This window comes from Myotis yumanensis, unplaced genomic scaffold (assembly GCF_028538775.1).
Source record: "Myotis yumanensis isolate MYYU_CA2020_CCGP unplaced genomic scaffold, mMyoYum1.0.hap1 SCAF_4, whole genome shotgun sequence".
NCBI lineage: Eukaryota > Metazoa > Chordata > Mammalia > Chiroptera > Vespertilionidae > Myotis > Myotis yumanensis.
The window spans coordinates 1134748-1162551 of record NW_027223755.1 but is presented as its reverse complement, the minus strand read 5'-3'; the positions used below and the strand labels follow the sequence as shown (position 1 = coordinate 1162551).

Sequence of the window (27804 nt, the reverse complement as noted above, 5' to 3'; positions counted from 1 at the left end):
AGACTCCCCTGGGACCCAGTGATCCCACTCCTCGGTTATACGCCAAAAAACTGAAAACACATTTCCACCCAAAACACGTGGGCGCTCCTTTATTTTTTTATTTTTATTTTAAATATATATTTTTTAATTGATTCCAGAGAGGAAGGGAGAGGGAGAGAGAGATAGAAACATCAATGATGAGAGAGACTCACTGATCGGCTGGGGATCGAGCCCAAAACCCACGCATGTGCCCTTGACCGGAATTGAACCTGGGACCCTTCCCTCCGCAGGCCGACACTCTATCCACTGAGCCAAACCAGCCAGGGCCAAAAAGCGTGCACATAAATGTTACAGCTGCATATCTATAACAGGTAGGAAGTAGAAACAGCCCAAATGTTCATCCCCTGATGAATGGCTAAATAAGTGCGGTGGTACATTCAGATGATGAAATATTTCACATTAAAAAGGACTAGCGTGCCCGGCCGGCGCGGCTCAGCGGTTGAGCGTCAACCTAGGAACCAGGAGGTCACAGTTCTATTCCTGGTCAGGGCACATGCCTGGTTTGTGGGCTCCATCCCCAGTAGGGGGTGTGCAGGAGGCAGCCAATCAATGATCCTTTCTCATCAGTGATGTTTCTGTCTTTCTCTCCCTCTCCCTTTCTCTCTGAAATCAATAAAAATCTTTTAAAAAAGCGGGGGGGCCTAATGAGCTTGGCTCAGTGGATAGAACGTCGGCCTGCGGACTGAATGGTCCCAGGTTCGATTCTGGTCAAGGGCATGTACCTTGGTTGCGGGCACATCCCCAGTAGGAGGTGTGCAGGAGGCAGCTGGTCGATGTTTCTCTCTCATCGATGTTTCTAACTCTCTATCCCTCTCCTGCCTCTCTGTAAAAATCAATAAAATATATATTTAAAAAACAAAAAAAGGACTGAAGTACTGACCCATGCTACATGAACCTCAAACACCTGTGCTAAATGGGAGGAGCCGGGGAGAGAAGACCACACGCTATGCAATTCCACGTAAGGAAATGCTCAGAATAGACGCCTCGATGGAGACAGAGTGGGTGAGTGGCTGTCCAGGGCAGGGGAGTGGGGCAGGGAGGTCACGGAGTGACAGGGCTGCCTTGGGAAATGATGAGAATGTTCTAGAATTAATCATGGAGGTGGTTGCACACCCCGGGAAGGATATGCTCACCGTCCACATGATGGGGGCAGAGCAACCACATTCACACGGAAAGAAACAGACCCTCCAGTTTCCTTCGAGGTTTTCGGTGACTGTGGCCGTGAGCATTCGATTCCCTCTGAGGCCGCACCACCACTGCTCACCTGACCCAGAAGCGGGGCCCCGGCGGGAGTGCCCTGACGCACCAGCAACCCCGGGAAAAGGAAACTGGGGGCTCGGGCGCCCCCCTGGGCGTGATTTCTGGGAAAGTCACCCCGAGTCTGAAGTCATCGGGGTGTTAACCCCGGGGTGGGCACACACCCACGTCCTGACGGGACACGGACCACAGGGTCACCATGAGCATCGCTCCTCAGCTCCGGGAAAGAGCAAAGGCGTCGATTGCTCATAGGAAGCCGGGCTGTGCCTTCAGGTCCAAGGCTGAGCCACCCCAGGCGGGAGCCCAGTGTCGGAACTAAATAGCCAGGTCGCCCTAACGGTGTGGCCCAGTGGATAGAGTGTCGGCCTGTGGACTGAGGGGTCCCAGGTTCGGTTCCAGTCAAGGGCATGTACCTGGGTTGCGGGCACATCCCCAGTAGGAGGTGTGCAGGAGGCAGCTAGTCTATGTTTCTGACTCTCTACCCCTCTCCCTTCCTCCCTGTAAAAAAATCAATAAAATATATTTTTTTAAAATAGCCGTGTCTCACCCCTGTTCTCCTTCAGCTAAATCCAGAAGGAAGGAGGACGGGAGGAAAGGAAGGGAGGGAGAGGGAGGAGAGAGGAAGGGAAGGAGGGAGTGGAGACAGGTGCGTCCGCGTCTCTGTCTAGGGCAGTTGGACGGACATGAGCAGAGCAGGGGCGATGGGCCTGGTACCAGGGTCTCCAGGCAGAGAGCCCAATGCCCAGCCAGGGACCGAGCTGGGAAAGCAAGGGCCTCGCCCAGGGTAACCTTCCCCCCACCCCAGGATTGCGCTGGCCGTGCGATTGGACCCCTGGCCTCTCCTCCCTGGAGGCAATATCTGGGCCTCAGTGGTGTCCCAGCTCCAGGCCCGGGAAAGCAGCAGCACCAGACCAGCAATGCCACGGCTGCCTCGGGACCAGCTGCACTGACTAACGGCCCTGCCCTCCACTCAGCACCGGCCACTCCGGGGAGACCAGGACCCCTGGGAGCTGATGGACACTCTGCTGAGCTCCTCCCCTAAGACCCCCCCAAACTCTCAGCCTTTAAAGCCCTCAGGGCAGAGGACCGGCCCACACTCCCTCCAGGGAGCACTCGGTGCCATTCCCTCCCCCCCTCCCCCGCAGGCAGGCATCTCCTAACCTCTAAGGGGCCCCAGGAGACTGGCCACCAGGGGAGCCGTGGGCAGCAGCAGCTCCTGGCTGACCCCTGAGCCTGTCCCCCAGGCCCTCTGTTCTCGACTTCCCAGTGAGCCAGCAGCCTGGCCAGGACTCTCCTGTGGCTTCTCCTAGGCCTGGGGTGGGCAACCCCTGGCACGCGTGCCAAACATGGCACACCAGTAACTTTTGCTGGCAGACGAAACCCTCTCTTATAATCTTCCATTTACAATCTTTTTCTTAATATCGACTTTTTTATTTTTCAGATAAATTCAGTGTAGGTGCATCTTAGATAAATAAATAATTTTACATAACAAGTTATCTTAAAGACCATATACATGGATGGATGAGAGAGGGGAAGAGCAATTTCTATGCCTCTGCCCTAACTCTCCCTGACTTCCTAGATCCAACCAGTGTTTTGGTTTCATCCACACACGCTTGTGAATCTTTGTTCTCAGTGATGAATTTTGTTAAGTCTCGTAATAGGAGTAGCCTGAAGGATGAAAGTAGTAGCTCGTGCGTATCTCTGAAGGTCACGGAATAGAAACCTGATGTAAAATCTCTGTCATCAGTGATGCGGCAGCAAAAGTCCCACTGATAAGATCAAACGGAGTCATAAAGTTTTCTGTCGGACTATCAGTGTGCATGTATACATTAAAAATAAATGTATTTTTCATCATCATATACTGTGTTTTTGTCGCTCGAATGAATTTTATTATTTCTTCAAGGTTCTTCATATACGTACACCTTAAGAGATCAAGTAGGCGTAACATGTTCTCAAAAAATTAGGGTTGGCACGCAGAAGAATTTTGAGTCAGAGATTTTGCCGGTTTGGCACGCACTCACAAAAAGGTTGCCCACCCCTGGCCTAGGCCCTCCTGCCTCGCTGTCCCGGCTTTAACAGACAGCACACCTGGGGCACCTGCCTTCGCAGGAAGCACCGGCCACCCGATGTGCTCGCCGCGGCCAGAGCACTCCCGGCCGCCGGGCACACCTGTCTCCTGGCTGAAACCTCTCCCTCGAGCGGACAAGGCCCGGGTCCCGTCGTCTTGCCGGTCACGGATCTAAAGCTGTGAAGTCCGTCCGTCGGGGGAGCACCATCCGAGGTCTGCAAAGAGCCGGCCCCTCCCGCCAGCAGCTCCTGCCCACACCTGCCTCAGGCCCCAGGCAGCGCACAGCTGTCCCGGACGAAGTGGGAGGGGAGTCCCGGCCGGAGCTGGCGGACAAACAAGGCACCGCCTGGCCCTGGCCCTGTGGCTCCTTCCAGAACCCAGCGAGGACGAGGAAGAAGTCTGGTCAGTGACCACGTGTGAGGACAGCTTTTAAAGCTCTAACGTGAGCCGTCACGAGAGCTCCCACCCCATCGTGGGTGTGGAGGACAGTGTTGCTGATGCGGGAAGCTGGACCCCTCTGATCAGGGGACACACAGGCCTTCCTAGGGGTGGGCTCCCTTCTGAGGCCCCCGAGGCCCCCGCCCGCCCCCTTCTACCCCCCCCCCCCCCCCCCCCCAGCCCAACGAGCGTAAGCCACTGCCGCAGAGCTGTTCTCACTTCTGGTGTTTCACTTCCTAGGGCTCAACTTTGAAACTTAAAGAGAGAGAGAGAGAGAGAAAGCCACATCCTCTGAGCGCAGTATAAAGAGCAGTCGGCCAAGGACGGAGAACAGATCCCACGCACCCGGCTGGCTGGGCAGCATGAGGGGCTCCCGGGCGGCTCTGGCCTCCGCTCTCTCCGCGGCCACCTTTCTCCTGCTCCTTCCCGGAGGTAAGACGGGCCCCTGTCACGTCCGTGAGCACCCGGAGCGGGCCGGTTCCCCCAAGCCCCGCACTCTGCCGGGGGCTGTGAATGTCTGTGTGCGAGAAGGGAAAGCGTCCTCATTCTTCTGCACAATTTCTTCGCAAAAGGGCCTGGAGCCTCCAGCGCTCGCTGCTGCCCCGTAAACTGCCCGCGAGGACGCGTGGAACAATCGGCAGCCCCTGAGGGAGGAGCACGCAGGGCCGCTCTTGCTACAGAAATGCAGGCGGTTTAAGGAGTGAACAGCAGGACCCACACCTGCAGCAAGTCAGGGATGAGCAGGGTTATAGTCGCGTGGCTGGTGTGCTCAGTGGGTAGAGCATCGGCCCAAGCACCGAAGGGTCACAGGTTCGATTCCCGGTCAAGGGCAGGTACCTGGCTGGGTTGCTGGTTCGATCCCTGGCCCCAGGGTGCATGCGGGAGGCAACCAATTGATCCCTCCTCCTCCTCCTCCTCCTCCTCCTCCTCCTCCTCCTCCTCCCCCTCCTCCCTCTTCCCTTCCACTCTCTCTAAGAATCAATGGAAAATTTCTTTCATGATCTCTCCGGGCTAGTGTGTCCTTGGACCCTGGACACGGGGAGCTGCCTTGTGCGTCGAGCGGATTCGTGGCTGTGCTGGGACGCGCCTGCTTTGTGCGTCAGCGTGAAGCCCCGGGGAACCACGCTCTCTCTGGGGGTTAGACGGCCCTAGGCGGCTGATTTTCCCTAAACCTTCCGGGGGCGCAGGGCTCCGGGCCGGGCTGGCCTCCTGGGCGAGTGAGGGGCAGCGTGGGCTTCCCAGGGTCACGCCGTGGAGGGGGAGTGGGGGCAGCGGCTGAGGGTACAACAACCTTCCCCCCAGAAATCCCCAAGGAACGTCTCTGGTGCATCTTGCACCTGAAACTGAGAAGAAATTCTTAAAATGCACGGTCGCAGGTCATTCCGGACAAAAGGGAGGGCACGGTGTCAGCTCGGCCCAGTAGGAGGCTGTGTGGGCGCATCAGGTTCTCACTCGGTGAACGAGAGCAGGCAGAGCTCCGTCCTAGCTGTTCTTCAGAGGAAACGGCCCCCAGGCACCCAGCCCCCCAGCCCCCAGCCCCCCAACCTCCAGGCACCCCAGCCCCCAGGCACCCCAGCTCCCAGGCACCCCAGCCCCCAGGCACCCCTGCCCCTCTGCTCCACTCGATGTCCTGCCATCAGAGAGCAATGTGGGTCCAGGGAGGCTCAGGCCAGCGAGGCAGGGCTGGCGATGAGAGATGAGACTCAGCCCCACAGGCGGAACCCTCCGGAGGCTTTTAAATCCTGAGCCCTGCCCGGCCCCAGAGGTTCCCACCGATTTTGCCTCTGGGTGGGGACCAGGAGCGCTAGTGTTGAAGCCGCCCCGTCTGTCTAAGGCCGCCCTGCAGGGGTGGGCTGTGGGCGCGTGGCCTTCCTCTGAGGTGTGTGCGCGTCACGCAGGCTCTGCGCCATGTCCTGCGAGTGGCTTTCCCGCCCGGGAGGCCCCCCACACACCTGGGGACCTGCCTTCATGGAAGCACCGGGTCCCCAGTTCCTCTCCTCTCCCTCCTGGAGCCCCAGTGGCCCCTCCCCATCCCTCTGGCAGCCAGAGCCCCGCGGCCCCCTCCCCGCCCCCCACTCCCGCTGTCCACACCTGACTGGGAACCTGCAGGGACTCGCTTTAATAACGGTCCAGGCACCGGCCCCTCTGAGGAGTCACAAGTCCGAGCCAGCGGGGAGCAATAGTGTGAGAGACTCCTGAACTCGGGGTGCAGGCAGGGGCCCCGGGGAGGGCCTCACACAGCCCACACCTCCGGTCCCATCTCCGTCCCGGGAATGAGTCCAGACAGACTCCTGTCCATGGTCCAGAACCTGGTGAGGGCAGAGTCCCTTCGCAGCACCTTCTCCCTCCCTCCCCGACGTCCTGGGAAAGCGCTGAGGTCAACCTCGGGGTCCAGCCAGAGCCGGAGGGGCCTGGGGCGCAATGGGTGCTTCCTCCCAGGTTGGGAGGGGAGGGCAGAGGTCAGGGAAGGACGTCTCCGGGGATGGTGACAGGACTCCCGGACAAGGTCGCAGCTGGTATGGGCTTTTGCAAGGACCTGGTGTGAAGGGGCAGCGCTCAGCTGTCACTCAGCCTGCAAGGGAGGCACTGGGTGTTGTCAGCATCACCAGCATCTCCCGTAGCAACGGTTCCCTGGAGACCAATGCACACGGCCTGCCCACCCCCGCCCCCCAAAGGGTCACATTTCCAGCCTGGCCATCCTGGAAGGGACGGGGTGTGCTTCTGGGGGGAAGGAGTGGGACCTCTGGGAGTGCCCCGCGGGCAGGGCCTTGCACTCACATGCCCACGGGGAGCCCTGGGGATGGGGTGCTCCCCACACTCCTCGCCCTGGGGATGGGGTGCTCCCCACACTCCTCGCCCTGGGGATGGGGTGCTCCCCACACTCCTCGCCCTGGGGATGGGGTGCTCCCCGCACTCCTCGCCCTGGGGATGGGGTGCTCCCCGCACTCCTCGCCCTGGGGATGGGGTGCTCCCCACACTCCTCACCGTGTGGATGGCACCTCTGGTCTGAGAAGCGAGGCTTTGGGCGAGCTCTGGCGGCTCAGCCAGCTGTGACTCGCCTCTTCCCTTTGCACAGGCCTCTGCGCGAGAATAATCGGAGGAACAGAAGTGACTGCTCACTCGAGGCCCTACATGGCGCTGATCAGAGGCATAAACGACAGCTTGTGCGCGGGGGCCCTGATCGCGGACGCCTGGGTGCTGACAGCTGCCCACTGCGCCCTGTGAGTGCTTGCGTTGCAGACGAGAGTGGGTGGGGTCTTCCATTTGGTGACTGTTAATTTAAAAAGTAAATGCCACGAAACGAACCTTTAGCATAAAGTGAGGGAAGTGGCGTGGACCCTCCTCCCGACAGCCACCCCAATGTGTTCACACCCAAGGGCGTGCAGATGGGGTCCCCTCGCACGGGTCCCGATTCTGAACGTTTTTCCATTTAAGGTAAGTTGGTGGCTCTTACAGCCGCCCTCAGGGAGTTACTCTCCAGCACCTGGTGGCTTTGCTTCTGTCCCTAAGCCACTGGGAGCCTTGTTCTCCAGGGGGCACAGCTCGAAGCCCTCTCACAGCTATGGGGGCGAGGGCCACACCGAACCCCAACAGAGACCCCACGACTTGGCTTTGCTGCCATGGAGTTATCATTTGTTTTCAATAAACCCAGCTTAGCTTGTTGTGAATGCACTGGCGATGGTAGTGATGATGATGGTGATGATGGTGATGATGGTGATGGTGATGGTGATAATGATGATGGTGATGATGATGGTGATGATGATAGTGATAATGATGGTGATGATGGTGATGGTGATGGTGATGATGATGATGGTGATGATGATGGTGATGATGATAGTGATAATGATGGTGATGATGGTGATGGTGATGGTGATGATGGTGATAATGATGGTGATGATGGTGATGATGATGATGGTGATGATGGTGGTGATGGTGATGATGGTGATTATGATGGTGATGATGGTGATGATGATGGTGATGGTGATGATGGTGATGATGATGATGGTGATTATGATGGTGATGATGGTGATGATGATGATGGTGATGGTGGTGGTGATAATGATGGTGATGATGGTGATGATGATGATGGTGATGGTGATGATGGTGATGATAACTTCATAAACATCTTGTTAGTCTTTCAAGTGCCCATTTGTTCTGAGCTGCAGGCACGGCGAGCACCTTTAGAAATGGGCCATGAAAGTGACCGGCCGTGATTCAAAGGCGCAAACCCGTTCACATGCTGCGTCTTTTCCAGGAACGGATCGTCACAGGTCATCCTGGGGGCTCACTCCCAGTCCAAGCAGGAGCCGGAGAAGCAGATCATGTTGGTGAAGAAGCAGATCCCCTATCCGAGCTATGAGAAGAACAGGCACGAGGGCGACCTTCAACTTCTGAAGGCACGTACCTTTGATTTACATTCCGTTGACTCCAACATCATAGGACCTCCTATCATCGGGCCACCTGCGTGGCGAGCGTCCTCGGTGCCCCGATAGGTGCTGACTGTAGCTACGGGAGGGGGCTCCTAGGGTTATAAACATGCCAATATTTCATGATGCCATCCTGTTAACTCTATGCTTTCTTCCCACAGCTGGGGCGAAAAGCAACAATTAATAGACACGTGGCTATTCTGAGACTCCCAAAAAGGGGGGAAGACGTAAAACCCGGGACCAAGTGCCATGTGGCAGGCTGGGGGCTGATTCGCAATAACGAGCTCCGTGCATCCGATACGCTGAGAGAAGTCTGGGTCACCGTCCTGGACAGGGAGACCTGCAATGGCCCCAAATACTATGGCCATGACCCTGTGATCAAACCGGACATGATCTGTGCCGGAGACCGCAGAGGTGGGAAAGACACGTGCAACGTAAGTGAAAGACGACCCCCTCACTTCGGCTGTTGGGTCAAGTTGTGCAGAAATAGAAACAGCAACGTCACTCTTAGTCCTCTCCTCACGCTCAGCCCTCTCCTCACGCTCAGTCCTCTCGTCACGCTCAGCCCTCTCCTCACGCTCAGCCCTCTCGTCACGCTCAGCCCTCTCCTCACGCTCAGTCCTCTCCTCACACTGAGCCCTCTCGTCATGCTTAGTCCTCTCCTCACTCTTAGTCCTCTCCTCATGCTGAGACCTCTCATCACGCTTAGTCCTCTCGTGGCCGTGGCTTCTGCTAAGGGGCTTGTTCAGCAAAAAGGACAGGCTGGCTCCTAGTGCCTGGGTGGACTGTGGTTTCTTCTGGATTTTATATCAAAACCACCAGAGAAGCAATGGTTTTTCCTCTCATGTTAACGTACGTCTACCTAAACATAGCCCTAGCTGGTTTGGTCAGTGGATAGAGCTTACGTCTGCCGACTGAAGCCAATAATGATTCTCTCATCATTGATGTTTCTCTCTCTCTCCCTCTCCCTTCCTCTCTGAAGCATATATATACTAGAGGCCCAATGCACGAAATTCGTGCAAGAGTAGGCCTTCCTTTCCCCGGCCGGCGGCAGGCACCCGGGACCCAGGCTTTCCTTGCAGCCCCAATTCATCTGGAAGGTCATCCAGAAGGACATCCGGAAGGACGTCCGGTCTAATTAGCATATTACGCTTTTATTATAGATTTTAAGATACGTAACACTCAGAAGAGCCCTTCTGTGCCCTGCTCCCCACATCTCAGCACACCCCCAAAATGCCTCTGCCGTTTGCCCCGGCAGGTCTGAAAGGCCTGTCATTCCCAAGCCAACTGAGGGCTCAGCGAGACCCCACAGCCTCCGAGACCCAAGCTCAGTCCCAGGAAACAGCTTCCGAGCGTGGCCCCCGGAGAAGGGACGGGTCAGGGCCCCGCGGGAGGAGGGAGGCAGGAGACGCACTTGCCGTGTTTGAGCTCTGAGCGCTGGCTCGTCACCTCCCACCTTTTCCAAACACCCTGAGCCTCATCCAAGAGGAGAATGGGGTGTGGGATGTGGGAACCAGAGTCTGTCCCCCTTCCCGCTGCTTTTCGTCGGCAGAAGCTGACGGCCTTGCCTTCGGCCCCAGTCTGGGCCAGTCCCAGGGGAGGGTGGCACCTGCCCTCAGAGGCCTCCTCACCCCCCTTGTCCCCCGCCCTCCTCACCCTGCCCTCTCCTGCCCTCACCGCTGTGAGAACCGCATGCAACATCCGGAGACCCCTGCCACCTTCCCCCCACACACACACCCACGCTCAGCCATCCCTTGTTGGCGCTCAATGCCGTTGGTGGATTCCACCTGAAGGACTCCTTCTGGGACAGTCAGGCACTGTGTTAGGCGGGTGCCATGTATCTGTGCGGGGAGGACCCCGCTTCTCACAGGGCGCCTCACTTCACACCCTTCTGGGCCTGTTCTTGCAGGAAAGGGAGGCCCCAGCGAGGCCCCAAGGCCCAGGCACGGCCCTCCTGGCACCACCAGCCCAGACGCCGGGCCTCCTGTGACACGAGGCTGACTCTAGAATCCCCCGGGGAGGACACACCAGGAGGCTCCGTGGGGAGGAGAGAGTGGGACTCCCAGCCCCAGGAGCCTCCGCTGTGCAGGCTGAGCTGGACGTGCAATCCCTGAGGCCGGAGCCTCCGTCCGAAGCCCTCACACGGGAGGCGCGGGGAGCAGGGTGTCCAGGGAGAGGGTGAGGGACAGGGCTTTGGTTTTCCTTCTTTGGGAAGACAGTTGTCCGCTGGACAAACTAAAAACCGTGGTTCCTCTTTTTTGCCTCAAATCCCATCATTTGATGATTTGACAAGCAGGAGAGTTCCTTTCCTAAAGCAGAGACTGGATCTCAAAGTCACAGGATAACAAACAGTGGTACACGTTTCACTGTAACTCCCACTGGTCCACACATTAAGCCGATTTAAAAATATTAAAATATCCCCAGCGGTTGGGTTTTTAAGCGCTAACTTCATTCAGTGACGGTTGGTCTTAACTCCGCGTTACGTGGCCTGCTCGGTGCTCACAGCCTCTCCTCTCCTGTCTCGCAGGGGGATTCCGGGAGCCCCCTGATCTGCAAGGGCACCTTCAGGGGCGTCACGTCCTTCGGGAAGCCAGGCAAGTGCGGGGACCCCCGGGGCCCTGGCGTCTACATGCTGCTCTCGAAGAAATACCTCAACTGGATCACGAAGACGATGCGGAGGGCGGCTTAGATCGCTGACTTCCGCTGCACTTGCTGCGGCGCCTCAGTCCCGCCATCAATAAAATCACTTGCACGACTGCGCCGGGTCCTCGTCTGTTACTCCCGGGGGCGAAGCGAGGCAGGGCCACAGCCTGGCCGGGGAGGGGCCGGGGCGGGCGGGGACCCATGTCACCCGTGTCACCCATGTCTCAGTGATACGCAGAGTCGGGATTGGAAATGGGCCGAATAGCCACCCACAGGAAACTCGGCAACTGCTGTGATGGACTATTGCACAGCGATGAAAGAGCGAGCTGTCCTGCATGCAGCAGTGTGAACTGACCTTACAAACATGACGTTGAGTGGAAGAAGCCAGACGAAAAAGATAGTATTTTCTGAGTGACTCCATTTCTCTGAAGGTTGGCATAAGGCAAAACTAACTCAGGGAGACAGGTTAGAATCGCAGAAGGGTGCCGAGTGGGAGGAGGGGTGAGGAGGAGACGGAGGGGGCAGGAGAGGGGAGGAGGACAAGGAGGGGGGCAGGTAGCAGAGAGGAGGGGGAGGGTCAGAGACGGGTGTGGGACACGCCGTGGAGGAAGCAAAGCGCGTCCCCTGAGCGAGCAGCTCAGAGCCGCACCCCCTCGGGAAGGCCCCTCGTCCAGCTGGACCCTCAGCACCCACAGGGGAGACAGGCCACACCTCACTGTCGCTTAGACGAGGGCCAGGGCTGGCAGCAGCGCCCCCCACAGGCCGGGCCGTCCTCTGCGGCCGCGCCCGCAGGTGTCTGGGCTCAAGGTGGCCGGTGGGAGAGGAGGCAACTGGTGGCCACTGTCCAGCTGGTGCTGAGGCTGGGAAGCCGCCGGGTGTGGCCACGGATCCCTCCCAGCCCAGGGCCCCGGCGGAACCGCCTCCTTCAGAGCCGGCCTCCTCCGCGGTGCTGAGCCGCCGGGGACCCGGGCAGCGTGGCCGGCGCTAAGGTGGCGCTTATTCCCCTCACACCCGTGTCCTGTGGCTGCCACACCGACGTGCGCACACGCGTGGCTTCAGCAGCAGGCACGTCCTCCCTCTGGGCCCTGGGAGCCAGCAGGGCCTCCCTCGGGGCTCCAGGCCCCGTCCCTGCCCCTTGGGCTCCTGCAGCTTGGGCCGCCCTTGCCCTGTGGCCACAGGCTCAGGGTCGGCCCCTGGAGCCACACGCCTCCTCTTCGCGTGTCTCCTGTGAGGACACTTGCTGTTGTTTGACGGATTCGACGCATCCACGTTTAAAGTAAGTGCCTACGAGCAGCCTGCCATCCGCGCCGTCGTCCTCATGCGTAAAACAAATGTGTGCATCTCGTGCCCCAGCAGCACCCAGGAGCCTGCTGCGCGTGAGCACTGCACACGGAGCTGCCGACTGCATGAGCCCCGGGTGGGTGGGACGCCGTGCGGACAGCAGGCCAAGCCCAGCTGGCTCCTCCAAAATCCAGCTGCAGGTGTCGGCCAGAGCACAGGACGCGTGACGCCATTTCAACATCCAAGGCCTGGTCTGCACAGTCACTCCGTGCTCACCGAGGACCCGGGTGCCGGGTCCTCACGCCTGGCTGCCGGGAGCAGCGTGCATCCCCGCACCTGCTGGGACTCGGGCTTTGTCTCTGAGCCGTCAGCCTGCGGGGATACAGGCTGCACCCGCGAAGTCCTGGGGGCCCTGCCGATCCTCGCAGGTGGTGGGAAGCAATGAAGTAAAGACAGTGGTCGTGCCCTGACCGGTTTGGCTCAATGGATAAAGCGCCGGCCTGAGGACTGAAGGGTCCCGGGTTCGATTCCAGTCAAGGGCATGTACCTTGGTTGCAGGCACATCCTCAGTGGGGGGTGTGCAGGAGGCAGCTGATCGATGTTTCTCTCTCGTCGATGTTTCTGACTCTATCCCTCTCCCTTCCTCTCTGTAAAAAAAATCAATAAAATATATTTAAAAAAAAAAAAAAGATAGTGGTCGTCTCGATGAAACGGAAGTTCGGTTGCAGAGGGAGAAACAAAGACCGCATGTTAATTTAAACCCACGCTTCCTACGAGAGCCCGATGGCCTTGCCTCAGACAGAGACTCGCGGGCCAGGCCGAGGGCAACGGCGGATCTTGTGGGGAGACACGAGACGCCGCCTCACGCGCTGAGCATTCCTCCTGTCACAGGAGGTTGTAAAGCCAAAGACACGTGTGCGATTCTGTCCACCACATCAGCACCGCCGTGGGCCTGAGCCGACTCGGAGGCCCGTCAATGAACACGGATCCATCGCCTTTGGCCCTTCTCACTGCTCCGGCCCAGCACACGGAGCTGCTCCTGGCAGCGGCCCCCCCGGGACTCCCTGAGGTCGGAACCGGATCTGGGGGTTCAGTTTCAATTCTCATCAAAACACCCCAGCGACGTCAGACCACAGGCCACAGCCTTCTCATCTCTCGGCTGAGAATGACGCGATCAACAGGAACTGAGCCCACACCGGCGCCCCGCGGGCCCCTCGACCGCAGCTGAGCAAAGCGTGATCCCGCGATGCTCCCTCCACCAGGAGCAGCTGCCGGGCGGCCGGCGGCACCGGGGCACCTGCGGGTGTGGCAGAGGCGAGGCTGCTCCGGCGCCCGGCTATGCCAGCAACGGTTCAACGGTTCTACAAAACTCAAGTAAAACTTCCAGGTGTGAAATTTAAAAATCATAAGGGTGTTGCATATTTGAAAGTTGTTCAGAGAGACCTGAAAAGTTCTCACTGATCCCCCAAAAAGGAAACACTTGGGTGGAAATCTAACAAACGTGTGCAATGACTATACGAGGAAATTATGAAACTCTCATCAAAGAAAATGAAATAAATGGGTAGTCCACGTGCGTGGATGAGAAGATCTGATACTGTCAAGATGTCAGTTCTTTCCAAGTTGATTTAAAGATTCAGCGCCATCCTGGTAAGTTTTTTTTATATGGACAAACAGATTCTGAGGTTTATCTGGAGGGCAAAAGTGCCAGAAGAGTCAACACAACCCTGAGTGAGAAGAGCCAAGCTGAGGGACCGGCACATCCGACGTCAAAGCTGGCCAGGGACTGTAGGAATCAGGACAGGGCGGGCTGGCAAAGAGGAGGCGCACAGGCCAATGGGACGGACAAACGGGTCCGTTACTCAGAGTTGCCCAAACTCGGAAGCAACAAGAACGTGCTTGAGCAGGTGAGTGGAGGGTAGACGCGATCCATCCAGGCGACGGGATATCATTTCAGTGCTCAGCACAGCGAGCGAGCGAGCCCTGGGCGGACACGGAGGCGCCCTCAGTACGCACAAGTGCAGGAAGCCACTCTGCACAGTTACGGCTGCAGGATTCCAACGACATGCCGTTCTAGCGAAAGCAAAGCCATGGAGACAGTGAGGAGTCTGCAGGGGTGGGAGGAGGGCGGGAGGCATGGGTGACGTACAAGGGGCCCTTAGAGCAGACACTGTCATGGTGGATGCTTGTCACTCCACGTGTGTCAGACCCACGGCATCTACAACCCAAGACTGAACCCGCTGCCCACGTGGCTGGGGTCACAGTGATGTATCACACAGGCCCGTCCATCGTGACGAACGCACCGTCTCGTGTCGGGTGTGGACAGTGGGAGGCTGGGCCTGTGTTGGGGGGGCGGTAGGAGAACTCTGTCCTTCCCTTTCATTCGCTGTGAACCCAGACTCCTCTGAAAGTAGGAGGGAGAGACAGTAGGTAGGAGGGTAGGCAGATAGCCTCCTAGGATATCACAACACTAGGGCACATTCTCTCCGCCCTTTTACACACACGCTTCTTCTCCTGTGTCAGATGCTCGGCATCTAATAATGCTGAGTCAGTAACGAACGGCGCGCAGACGGCCCGACTCCAGGGGTGGTGGGTATGGCCGCAGCGCGGGCAGTGCCCCGCGGACGGGCTGCTCGTCCTCGGCGTTTGGAACTGCTGCCCCAGGCCCACCTCCCGTCCAGGAAATGCCTGTCACACAGTTTTACGTGACGCGAGCACTTATTCATAGAGAGGAAGAGGGAGATAAGAAACAAGACAAAGGAGGGAAGAGGGTTGAATGACTCGATGCTCCACGCACATCGGTCTGGCTTGTTTACCTCGAGAGGCACGTCGTGTTGGCACTAAATCAGGAGGAATTGAGAGCACAGAGAATGTATGGGAACCTCGAGGGGTTGAAAACAAGGTCAGGAAGTAACAAAATGCAATAGGAACACACACATCTAATAGCAAACAATCTGATACGAATATTCGGGGGGCGAGGGGGGGACACTGCACATCCCAGGAGGGACCCTGGGGACACCTTGAGGTCGAGACAGAAGTCGCCAAGATGACCCATTAGCACCCTCACCAGTGTGGCTCAGTGGGTAGAGCGTTGGCCTGCAGACTGAAGGGCCCTGCATTCGATTCCGGTCAAGGGCACGTACCTCGGTTGCAGGCTCCTCCCCGGCCCGGGGCCCCGGTCGGGGCTCATGCAGGAGGCAACCAATCCCTGTGTTTCTCTCACATCGATGTTTCTCTCTCTCTTCCCCTCTCTCTCCCACTCTCTCTGAAATCAATGGGAAAATACCCTCAGAAGTGTGGAACTAAGTGCAGAATCCCAGCGGGAAGCCAGGGGAGGGCAGGGGTGGGGATGACCAACCAAAGACCTTGTATCCACATATGCATGGCCCGTGGGCACAGACAACAGGGTGCGGGGAGCCTGGGGGAGGGGGCGGGGGGCTGGAGAGGGGTCGATGGGGGGAAAGGGGCATCTGTAATACTTTCAACAATAAAGAATTATTTAAAATAAAAGAAAAAGGTGAGGATTAACAACAACATGACCCATTGGCTCCAGGCATGTGTCCCCAGGCCCTACCCACCTGCCGCGGCCACAGCCCCTCACAGCGGCGGCCGGTCACGAGCCATCGACTCCGAGGTCTCAACACTCAGATTGACCGTGACGGCCAGTCCCTCTCCTCGCGTGAACCTCAGCCTCCTCTTCCTGCCGGGCGTGCGGACCCTTCAGGCAGGTGGTCCAGAGACCGTGTCCCACCACCGCGCTCCGCGGGCTCGGCCACATCAGCCCCCCCTCCCTCCCGTCTGGCCACGGCCACAGCCACGGCTGCTCTCACCGGCTGCGTCTCTCAGTGTGGCTGGCCCAGCAGCCGGCCGGTGGCCCTTCTGGGTCACATCAGGATACACCTTCAGCCCCTTCCAGCGATTTCTTTTTTATATATATACTAGAGGCCCGGTGCACGAAATTCGTGCAAGGGGCTCAGCCCTAGCAGCCCCTCGCAGCCCCAGCTTTGTCCCGAATGTCATCAGGACGGTCGTTCAGCTGTTTGGTCTAATTAGCATGTTAGCTCTTTATTATATAGGATATTTCTTATTTACTTCAGAGAGGAAGGGAGAGGGAGAGAGAGAAACATCAACGATGAGAGAGAATCATGGGTCGCCTGCCTCCTGCACACCCCACACAGGGGATCGAGCCCACAACCCGGGCCTGTGCCCCAACTGGGAATCGAACCGTGACCTCCTGGTTCCTAGGTCGGCGCTCAACCCCTGAGCCACGCGGGCCGCTGCCTGAGCTTTCTAAGTAGTTTTCCCATCGAGGGAGCTTCCCGTCGCCCCACGGGAACCCAGGCTGCGTGGCTGCTTCACCTGGGGCTGTGAGCCTCCGGCCAGTGTGGGCGGCGTCATCTTGGCCTCTCCACGGCCAGGCTCTGGGTCCCTTCCTGCGAGTTCCTGGAATCTATTGTAATGATTTTATCAAAATAACCCCCCTCCCCTCCCCCCTACCCCCCTCCCCGCGCTGCCTGGGGACAGTCAGCCTCTCCTCCTCCCTCGGCCGGGCCCCGGGGGACTGTCGCCTGCCCCGTTCACGTTCTCCAGGCGACCTGTGAATTCACTGGGGGCTGGTTCCTGGGCCCACGCGGCACAGCCTGAGGAGCTGGTTGACATACGCGTGTGGACCAGACATGGGACACATCTACCCCGGAGGCAGGGGCACACCAAGGAGGCCTGTCGCTCTGGAAACCAAAACAAGCCGCGGCCTGACCTTTCTCAGACGGAGTGTGCACCTGCCCTGGGGCGTGAGGCCTGGGGGGCTGGGGGCCGAGGGGCGGTTCCTGCCCAGCGCCAGGTGCGCAGTGCCAGGCCCCCGGCCCTGGCAGCGAGGCGGGAAGCTGCTTGGCCGTAGGAGACAGGCCTCGAGGGCCCGTCTTCACAGAAAAGAAACAGCCTGTGGCCAGTGGGCAGCCGGGTACAGGGAGGGGAGGGCAGGAGAGCTGTGTGACAGCAGCACATTCTCTAGGGCCTAAGGGGGTGGAGACAGCTAGAAAGGCCTCAGCCATTTAAAACAACAGCCCAAGGGGGGGGGGCGGGGGTAAGACCTGGGCAGTAGGGGAGGGAGTGTAAGCTGCAGGGGCCTCAGCCTGGAGGCCCCGGGAGGGACGAGGAGGATGACAGCCTGCGATCAATCGATCAATCGATCGCTGCTCCGCGTCCCCGCCCTCAGACACCGGCTCTCGACGTGCATTAAAGGCCTTCTTTCCGCCAGGCCGCATGTCTCCCAGCCGTTGCTTGAATTCGGACAGATTGGGGTGGGGGCTCCCCTGGTTCTCACGGCAGGGTTCCAGGAACCCCGTTGCTCAGTGACTCGGCCACAGACCCCGAGTGGAACTGTCACAGTTGCGGGGTGATCCGTGCCGGATACACTTTTGTTCTTGCTGGAAACTGTGTTCAGGAGACAATGCTTTTCTGTGTAGCCACTCCTCCCAGGCCGGGAAGCAAGTGGCGTTGGCCTCTGCCGGGGCTGAGCGGTGGGCTTTGCTCAGCTACCTCCACACGACCAGAGGCAGAGCCGCCCTGAGGTCGAATGGTGGCGGGAAGGGCTCCCATCACCCGTGATCTTCCCAACACTCCCTGGAAACGCAGCGGCAGGCCCGGGGGGAGCAAAGCACCTCAGTTGGAACAGGGCTGCGGGTGCCGGGGGTCTCAGGCAGTGTGGTCCCCCCCACCCCCACCCCGTGGCTGCCCCTAGATGTTCAACACAGCGGGGGGCCTCCTGCAGGAGCAGCCAGGGGGAACAGAGATGAGAATCAAGCAGCTGGAGGCCGCGCCCCAGCAGCCGTGCCTTCTCAGTGAATTATCTTATTTGTTAAATTCTGCTTCCTTACAGAGTCCGACACGTTTTCTCCGATAGGTCGCAGCCCATTGGTGAAACGAGAAACCACCTTCAGAACTAAGTGCTCTAAGGTGCCCGTGAGCCGGGGGCATGGATGTTCGAGTGGGAGTGGGCTTCACGGACTCCTCAGCCACCTGTTCTTACTGTCGGTCATGACCAAAAACAGGAAAAACACGAACTGTCGTGTCCTTTATGGTAGAGGAGGGTTTTAAGCCATCGTTTATCATCCATTTATTTCTACTCTATTCACGGGGCAGGGTCTTCGCTAGGGGAGGTTGGGGTCAGGAGCCCCTCAGAGGTTTTATTATAAATTCCTTGAGCTCACAGAGCGGGTGTGACATCCATGCCCATCATATGCCCGCCCTGCGGTCCCAGATCCATGTGCTCTGGGTACCCAGCCCTCCGCTTCCCAGGGACAAGGGCGCCACCTGTTGGGGGAATCCTGTCTTTGTTGGGAGAGCGAGCGAGCAAGCGAGCGACCAACCATGTCCTGACTCCTGGAAGAACGTGCAGATGGCATTACAAAGCCCTGGGGACTCCTGGGCGCCCTCCCCGCCTCCCCCTCCCGTCTGAGGAGGGCCGCCGGCTCCGAGTGTGGGAGGGCGGGCGAGTCCAAGTCCATCCGTCCTTCCGGGTTTTCCACGGAACTGGGTTTGGGGTTTCGAGTTTCAGCTCCTCCTCGAAAGCCATCCCCTGAGCCCTCCCTCCCGATCCTCCAAGATGGAGCCTCTGGCCGCGCAGCCCCTGCGCTGCTCGGGGCCGAGGGCCAGGGCGCTGGCCGTGCTGCTGTGCCTGGCGCTGTGCGCGGGGACGCTGCTGCTGCTGCTGCTGCTGCAGCTCGGGGCCCGCCCGCCCCGGCCCGGCGGCTTCTACGCGTTCGAGGTGAAGGACGCCGCGGGCAGGCCCGTCTCCCTGGAGAAGTTCAAAGGCAAAGTAAGTTGCTCCTCCTGAGGTCTCTGCCGCTCTGCTCTGCCACGTGTCCACCCCGTGGAGTCGATTGTCTCAGTCCAGCGGCCGGAGGTTATCATTTATAGCGAAGTGATGTCGTCAGCATGTCCCGGCAGCCAGCAGAGCTCTCACAGCTCACCTGCTTCTACTGATAAACTCACCGTCTTAACTGCTTTCGTTAAAACGCTGCATCGATGCTTCAGGACGGCTGTTTAGGACATTCTGGTAACTGATGTGACTACGGAGACATCAACGTTAGACGCACTCTATCGATGAGCATCTTTCTTAAAAAACCCTCCTGAGCACCTGGTGCCTTTAACGGGGGGGCGGGGGGGGGATCTGCCTGCGTCTCCACTGGGCATCCAGGCCCCGTCCCCATCGGTCGGGGGGTGCCCGGCTATGAAATAACCCTCTCTCCGGCCGCGTTCCCCCGGGTGAGGGTTTATTTCAGCTGCTGGCTGAGCCCTTTTCTGGCCTCGTCCCTGCTCACTTTCCGCTCGGCTGTTTTCTCTTCCCGGGAGGTCACGCTCGTTGCCAACGTGGCCAGCGACTGCCGGCTCACCGACAGCAACTACTTGGCGCTGCAGGCGCTGCACCGCGAGTTCGGGCCCTTCCACTTCAGCGTCCTGGCCTTCCCATGCAACCAGTTCGGGGAGGCCGAGCCCCGCCCCAGCAGGGAGGTCGTGTCCTTCGCGAGGAGCACCTACGGGGTCACCTTCCCCATCTTCCACAAGATTAAGATCCTGGGGCCCGAAGCCGAGCCCGCGTTCCGATTCCTTGTCGGTAAGCGTCTCCCCTCCTCCCCCTGGGAAGCTGCTCCTTGCTCTCATTTCTAAAACAGGACCACTCTCCTATCTCATTGGAAATGCTCTCGGGGGACGTCTTATAAGGCCGTCCGAGAGGCAACATGTCATCCTTTCAAACCTTCTAGAAGTTATGCTGCCCTGAAATCAACGTTTTGACTTCTTGGATGACCAAACAAACCTATCCCACTGTATCTTATTCCTTATGATCATTTCACTGACCACGTTGTTTGAGAAGTGGCCATAGCCACGTCCACGGATTCCCCTGGTCTTGAAGTGGGCTTTGGGCGGCCCCTCCCGTGAACAGTGCAGAGCCCTGTTGTCCGCACTTATGTCCGCACTGGATTTCATGTTCCTCAAGGAGGAATAATACTCAGTTTACCGGGTTTTTGCTGAAATTCAAAACAGCATAGAACCCTCTTTTGGAGGAAGCAGTGCTGGGCCGTTCCTGCAGTCGGGCTCGCGGCAGGAGTCGGGGGCAGAAAGGCAGTGAGGGTGAGTGACTGAGGCACAGGCTTTGGCCAGTCTGCCCGGCTCGAACCCCAGCCCCGCCCTGTGCTGTGTGGCTTCAGGCACATCGCTGGCCTTCTCTGTGCCTGTTTCGTCTGTAAAATGAGATGATCACTGTGTGTGTCCACCCCCTCAGGTCGCTTGGGGGGGTGGGGTAAGGTGAGAGTGAAGGACTGTCCCCTGCCTGCCCGGCCGACTCAGTTCCTCCAGGTGCCGTCCTCTCATCCAACGAGGCCGCCGGGTCCTCGGCCCTGTTTTCCCTGCAGGTCCTTGGGCCCCGTGTGCAGAGCAAAGACACAGAAGTGACTACGGGCTGCACTGTATCCCGTCACCTAGGTGCCCTCGCTGGCTCTCCTCCAGCACAAAGCAAAGCATCTCCACCTCTGAAAACTGCTCCTCCCGCCTCCTCCTCCTCCGTTTCTGAGAGGAGAGCTAGCCCCCTGTCTCTGCCACCTCCCTCCACTCCCCTCCTCACTCGCTGTGTCCGGCTCTGTCACGCCCCTGCTGACCAGGTGGTCCCGCCTCCTCTTCCCCCCTGCAGCGTCCTCCTTCCCACCCACCCTCACCCTGCTGACCCTCTGACCCTCTGGATTCTCCTGAAATCACATGGGCTCTTCCTACTCTGCCCTCTCCTGGGCGAAGCCTCAGATCCAGCTCCTCCTCCCATCAGGTGTCGCCTACGCCCAGGTCCTCCCCCAGCTGTCGCTCCGGGCTCCCACATCACTGGCCATGACACCTGTGCGTGGACCTCCACGTTCCTCATCTGCAAAATGGGGAGAATGACGCCGCCCACCTCCCAGGGCTGCTGGAGAGCGAACTCGCGGCCCATTTAAAGCACCGAGCGGCTGCCGGGCATACAGCAGGCACCTGATACATTTCAGTTATGTTTTTTCTCAGGCCAGTCAATAACAATGCGCATGAATCCAGGGTGATATGAGAAAAATCTACGTTTCTCATGTAAATTAAGATGCATCAAAAGGGTGTCACAATTCCTCAAAATATATGGTTATTTTAAATGTCTTACCATTTTCAGCTATGTAATAGGTAACTATGAAAAACTTACATTTAATATGAAAAGTACCCTACACATTCCCTTTACAAAGGACTTTTAAAATATTTTATCTTTTAAAATGTTAAGAAACTCACCCTGACCGGTGTGGCTCAGTGGATAGAGCGTCGACCTGCGGACTGAAGGGTCCCGGGTTCGATTCCGGTCAAGGGCAAGTACCTTGGCTGCGGGCACATCCCCAGTGGGGGGTGTGCGGGAGGCGGCTGATGGATGTTTCTCTCTCATCGATGTTTCTGACTCTCTATCCCTCTCCCTTCCTCTCTGTAAAAATCAATATATTTTTTTAAAAAAATAATAAAAAATAATAAAATGTTAAGAAACTGAAAGCTTTGAGCTGGTGACAAGGTGATTTGTTTAGATCAGCAGATCTGAAATGTCACGTTAGCTCAGCGGAGCCTTAGTGGAGTCGCCGACTATGGAGGAATCTGGTTCCTCCGGTCTCGCGTTTGCTTCGTTTGGCGCTTTGCTTTTTGTCTGTGACATGACGGCAACCCCAGGGGTTGATTCTAAAGTGGGAAGGTCCTAGAACTGAAAACCTGGACAAAAAATGAAATCACTCCTGAAAATGAAAATGTATCCTTGTATTTCAGATTCTTCCAACAAGGAGCCGAGGTGGAACTTCTGGAAGTACCTGGTCAGCCCCGAGGGCCGCGTGGTCAGGTCCTGGAGGCCCGAGGAGCCCGTGGACGCCATCCGGCCCGAGGTGGCGGATCTCATCCGGCAGATGATCATTCGGAAGAGGGAGGACCTCTGAGAAGGCAGGAGGCGCCGCCACGCCCAGTCCGAACCCAGTGTCTGTCTCCTCGGCGGGCGGCGCGGCCGAGTGCAAACCCGGCAAGGCGGGCGCTGCGGGGGCTCAGGCTGCCTTGCTCGTGATGAACGTCCCCAAGCAAACACAGGGCGTCCGACGGGTCCCCGGGGCACACACTAGGCCCTGTGGCCGCACCGAGCGTGCAGGATGGTCCCCAAGTGCGGCACTTCCTGTTGCTGACGCTCCCTAGGCCCCTCCTGGACGTGCCCACAGACCACCGAGTGCCAGACACCGTGCGACTGAAACGCGTAACTAACTGTAAAGGACCGTTTTATGTAATAAAACACAAAATAAACATAAAGTACATATACATTTAGATCCAAATCCTTATATTTGGGGGGTTTTTTTCATGTACTGAATTTTGTTTTTTTATGTACAAGTTCATAGTATGATTTTTTAAAAATATATTTTATTGATTTTTTACAGAGAGGAAGGGAGAGGGATAGAGAGTTAGAAACATCGATGAGAGAGAAACATCGATCAGCTGCCTCCTGCACACTCCCCACTGGGGATGTGCCCGCAACCAAGGTACATGCCCTTGACCAGAATCGAACTTGGGACCCTTCAGTCCTCAGGCCGACGCTCTAGCCACTGAGCCAAACCGGTTAGGGCAGTATGCTTTATTTTTTTAATTCTTTATTGTTGAAAGCATTACATATGTTCCTCTTTCCCCCCCATTGACCCCTTCCAGCCTGCCCCTGCTCCCGCCCCAGGCCCTCAGCACATAGCATGTTTTATTACATCTGGCCAAATAGTCATTATGACATCATCATCATAGTATCTGAAAAGGCCTTCATCACTTCCAATATTCCACTATTATTTTCCAGGAGACACTCAAGTTCCATAAAGACAGGATTAACAGTGTGAGTCGGTCTTTACTTCCGAGTGAAAGCCCCAAGTGTAAGGACAAATCCATGAGTTTCTGGTCATTTAACTGGGGCCCTTTTGGGTTGACGTTGGTCGCTAATCTCGTCAGTAGACTGGCCACGTGGGGAGAACTCAATGTGACATCATCTGACGGTGGCCATCGTGCGCATCACCCCCGAGAGCAGCACTCTGCGCAGAGAGGGGCACCTGTAGGGGCCCAGTCCTCGCAGGAGCGACCGGCCTCCTCAGTCACGCGTTCAGCTCTGTGAGCCTCATCGTTATCGGTGAGGGTGCCACATTGGTGAGGTTAGTGGTTGTGCCATGAAATACTCATTTCATGAAAGAGATATGAAAGCAGGAGGCCGGGCCAGCGTGGTTCAGTGGTTGAGCGTTGACCTAGGAACCAGGAGGTCAGGGCACAAGCCCGAGTTGCAGGCTCGATCCCCAGTGTGGGGTGAGCCCTGACCAGGAATCAAACCGTGACCTCCTGGTTCCTAGGTCAACGCTCAACCACTGAGCCACACTGGCCAGGCCACATTTCTTAACTGTAGCCCATACAGCATACACCCAGTGGCGGCTGGTGAGTGACTCGGTGTGTCTGCAGCACGTGCACATACATGTGTGCGTTTCCCAACTGTAATCCCTGTGACATCCGTGCAGTGGGGCTGGTCAAGAAGAACCCACTCTGCAGCATTTGCCCGTTTCCCTGGTGCCAGTGCTCCCACGTGCCAGTCTCGACCGGCCCACGGCTTCCTGACGGCTGGCAGAATTCCTGAGAATTTCACAGTTGGTTCTCGGGAGCCCCTGCGAGCAGCCTCCAGCTCACCCACACTCTAATCAGACTCCCCAGGTTTCACCAGGCCCTCCAGAGAGAGAGCGAGAGCCACAGCACCATGACTCTTCACGTCGACCCTCACGTGGCACTTTATGGGAAGAGCTGCTGACAACACCCGGGTGTCAGGCTGTGGCCTGAGGACCTGGCGGACTGTCCGCAGGCAGGAAACACTGCGCCAACCGCCAACCGAGAAGCAACAGAGGCAACTCCCCCCCCCCCCCAGAAACAACAGACACAACCCCCCCCACCGAAGCCACCCCCCCCCCCCAAACAAAGCTGTCTCCGGAGGTACCTCCCTAAGTGCCTTCACTGCTCTGAAAGCCTGCCCGGCACCGCTAAACCGAAGATCACACTCCCTCCTGCTTCTCTGAAAGAACACGGAGGCCTGTGGGTGAGCTGGTAGGGGATAGTGATCCCTCAGCAGGATTTCGTCTTTGCCTTGGAATGAATTACATGTCACCGCTCTCCCCTCCCCTCCCTCCCCTCCCCTCCTTGCAAAGGCCACGCCCTCAGAGGGAAGCTTTCCTTTGGGGGAGAATAAAGAGCAGCAGGGAATTTGGAGCCCTCGGGAGGGTAGGAGGGTAGTGGTGGAAGCACAGGGGCCGCCCGCCCACCGGCCGAAAGAGAAAATACCCCCAGAGATAACACTCCCCATCAGCAGGGCCTCCCCCTCCTCCCCCCTCCTCCCCCCTCTCCCTCCTCCCCCTCACCCTTCCCCCTCCTCCTCCCCCACACCCTCCCTCCTCCTCCCCCTACCTTCCTCTCCTCTTCCTCCTCCTCCTTCTCCCCCTCCCTCTGCCCCTCCTCCCCCTCCCCCTCCCCTCCTCCCCCTCCCCCTCCCCTCCTCCCCTCCTCCTTTCCCACCTCTTCCATTAAGCTACCTCCTCCTTTCCCTTCAGGGTTCCAGGCCTTGCCTCCCTCTCTCTCCCTCTCACTCACAGGGAGACATTTCCTTGTGAATTCATGTCCTCATTCTCCTCCTCACTCACGCTCTCCATTTCTCTTCATTTGATTCCACTTTCCCTCCTTTCTCATCATCTCAACATGGAACTGAAGAGCAGCTGTAAACACACATTCTCTTTATCGAGTATAAACGTTGGCATTTTGCGTTCGGCTCTTCAGTTTACAGACATTAAAACACAAAGGCCAAGCCTTCTAAATTGAGGAGGTTTTATTTTATCAACAGCTCAGTGACTTTCTATGAAAAATAACACGCTGCACTTTCACCTTTAAGAAAACAATACTCATGCGGACGGGCTAGTTAAACACAAAGATCCCGCAAACGGAATGATACTGGGCAAAAAGAGGGTGAGATTGGAGCAGCAAAACGCACAGGAATGAAATTCCAGGCATCTATTAACCCCCGATTCTAGAACTGTTTACATTTAAGTAAGAATAAAGGTCATTTTACCAATAACTTCTAACCAGCAGAGGAGAGAATGCGATGTATTTCTCAGATCTCACTTAGGGGTAACCCATCGCCCGGACCACCTGTCAGTTCTATGAACACCAGCCACTGCCCACGCGCGCGCCCTGCAAGGCTGGGACCCAGCACAGCCTGGCCCCGCTCCAGGCCTCAAGGGAAGGAGAAAACACTTACAATCATATCATCTGCTCAGCGCTTCCCCCTCCACCAGCCACATCTCTGCCCACTTCCAAATATGAGTCTGAGATTTTACAGAAAATGAAGACGAAGTTGAGGCCTACAAGTATTAGAGCCTCCACAACATGACCTGGGATTTTGTGAGGAATCGGAGTAGCTCTCCCACATAGGGATCTGTCTGTTACATTGAGTAACTGAACAGCAAGACTGAGTCCACTGTGCTTATCTGCTGGGTGGTAGCAAGAGGCCCACACACACCTTCCAGATTTAGTGACGCTCGATGCTCGCGTACGTGCAATGAGATAGCAGTTGCATGTTAGCTGATGTCATCCACACACCGACCAGCTAACAATACACTGCCAGCCCATCACACACAGGCCAGGCGCGGCGGCCGGGAGAATGTACCGGAAGCAGGTGGCAGGGCCGTCACGGCTGCTGAGTGGGCCCCACGCAGCCACTAGCAGGCACCGCCCGCCTGCCTGGGTCCCGCTGCTTTTCACGGCCATGAGGTCACTGAGGCGGAATGTCGTGTGGAACAGGGGCAGAACTTTAATCCTAACAGTCACCCTGAAGAAAGCATATAGAAAACAAACGTATTCCTCCACAACCGTTGCAAGAAACAAAGCCAATATTATCATTTAATCTAACCAAAACTTACAAAGCTCTCAAAACGCCTACACTTTGGGTCTTCCAAATTAAAAGCCTGGATATGGGAATAGGTCACTGGAGGACAAATGAATTCAAAGTTACACTTAACTATATACGGCTTTTCTAACTACTTCTCTTTGCCAAGACCACAGTTGCCTGCGTTGGGCAGTGAAGCTGGCCTCAGACACAGCTCAGCTGGGTGGGGGAGGGCGATGTTGACGGATTCAGGGGACTGAATAACTTCCATGGCATTTGTTTGCTCCCATTAGAGGCACTCATCACTGCGTTCTGCAAGTGCTCGCTTTATAGTGTCACCACCTAAAGAAAAATTATAAAAAATGGTGCTGGGGTTGAAACTATGATCGTGTGTGAAGATGAAAGGGATGGGAACTACTGGCCTGGAGAAGTGAAAGGTGATGAGCGATTGAAAGCACCTGAGGCTTGTTTATGTGGGAAAACGTGAGAAAAAGCCACTCGGTTTGTCTCCTTATTCACCGGCTGGTGAAAGCGCTGCGCTGGATGAGCTGGGAAATGACCGCCGGCCAACGAGGCCCTGGGCGACGCCACGTCTCGCCAGCAGGTGGCACCATCCCCCCCCCCCCCCCCCCCCCCCCCCCCCCGAGGCTGAGCTGTGGGCGCGGCAGAGGGGCGCGCACGCAGCCGCTGTTCGAAGAAACGACAGCCGCTAGCGATGCACTGCCTGCCTGGCGCGCCCGGCGGCGAGCGGACGGCCGTGCGCCCGGACGGCGGCTTCTTGCAGAATCCTCGTTAGCGTGTGGTCACACCCTCCGGTCCGTGACACCGCAGAGCAGCCCACGCCCCCACACGTGCCTTCAGCAAGAGCAGTGCGCGCGAGCTCCGAGCTCAGACAGACACACAGACACGCCGCGCACCCCCCGCCCCCGCCGCGCACTCACCGGGGAGCCGCGGCCTCTCCCGCTTCTGCCTCGGGCGCCTCCGCGTGGCCTTCTCCTTTGAAAACACAAACACGTGGGGAGAGAAACTGCCCGGAACATCCCGGCGGCGGGGACGTTTCCAAATCCGCCCCCGGAACGCAGCTGTCGCCCCGCGAGGCTGGGGTCGCGGCTGGGCTGTGCGCCCGCTTCTACCGGGAATCACCAGGCGCCTCCGACACGAGCCCGGGGGAGCGGGGATCGCAGCCGACTCGCCCCCAGCGTCTCCTCCGGGCGGGACCCTCCGCGGGGCGGGCGGGCAGGTTGCGCTCCACCCGGGGACCGCCGGCCCGGGAGCCCCGGTCTGCAGTGTGGACGCCTCGCCTACGCCGGTGGCGATTCTCGTACCGGGGCCCCCGGCCGCACCCCAGCCCGGCCCCTGCCCGGCTCCCAGGGCGGGTCCCGCCAGCGCCCTTTAAAACGCCGGCCGGGCGGCCTCCGGCGCGGGAATCCCCTCTCCGGCGTCTCATTGGCCGGCGCTGCGGTGACGTCAGAGCCGGGAGGGCTTCCCCGCGGACGCCCCGCCCCCTGCCCCCCGCCCCGCGGCCGGGTCCCAGCGCGCGCTCCGGGCGCCAAGCTTTGCCGCGGGCGGGCGCGGGGCGCGGGCGGGCGGGCTGGCCGGGCGCCGAGGCGGTGCCGGCGGCGGGGACGCGGGGCCTGGCGGGCGGAGGAGCGGGACCTGGGGGTTCACGCTCTTCCACGTCCAGCGGCCAAAGCGTTCGC

The 27804-nt window shown here is 58.1% G+C and overlaps 2 protein-coding genes across 2 annotated transcripts; both read left to right on the top strand.

Annotated features, from left to right (window-relative positions):
• The first annotated feature begins 4138 nt into the window (after positions 1–4138).
• GZMA (granzyme A) lies at positions 4139–10979 on the top strand. Its single transcript, XM_070411402.1, has 5 exons — positions 4139–4234; positions 6879–7023; positions 8058–8199; positions 8391–8663; positions 10757–10979. The coding sequence occupies exons 1-5, from the start codon at positions 4165–4167 to the stop codon at positions 10916–10918; spliced, it is 792 nt and encodes a 263-aa protein (XP_070267503.1). The 5' UTR covers positions 4139–4164; the 3' UTR covers positions 10919–10979.
• A 7764-nt stretch (positions 10980–18743) lies between these two features.
• Positions 18744–22474, top strand: GPX8 (glutathione peroxidase 8 (putative)). The gene is made up of 3 exons (XM_070411401.1): positions 18744–18967; positions 19504–19765; positions 21955–22474. The coding sequence occupies exons 1-3, from the start codon at positions 18755–18757 to the stop codon at positions 22116–22118; spliced, it is 639 nt and encodes a 212-aa protein (XP_070267502.1). The 5' UTR covers positions 18744–18754; the 3' UTR covers positions 22119–22474.
• The last annotated feature ends 5330 nt before the right edge of the window (positions 22475–27804 follow it).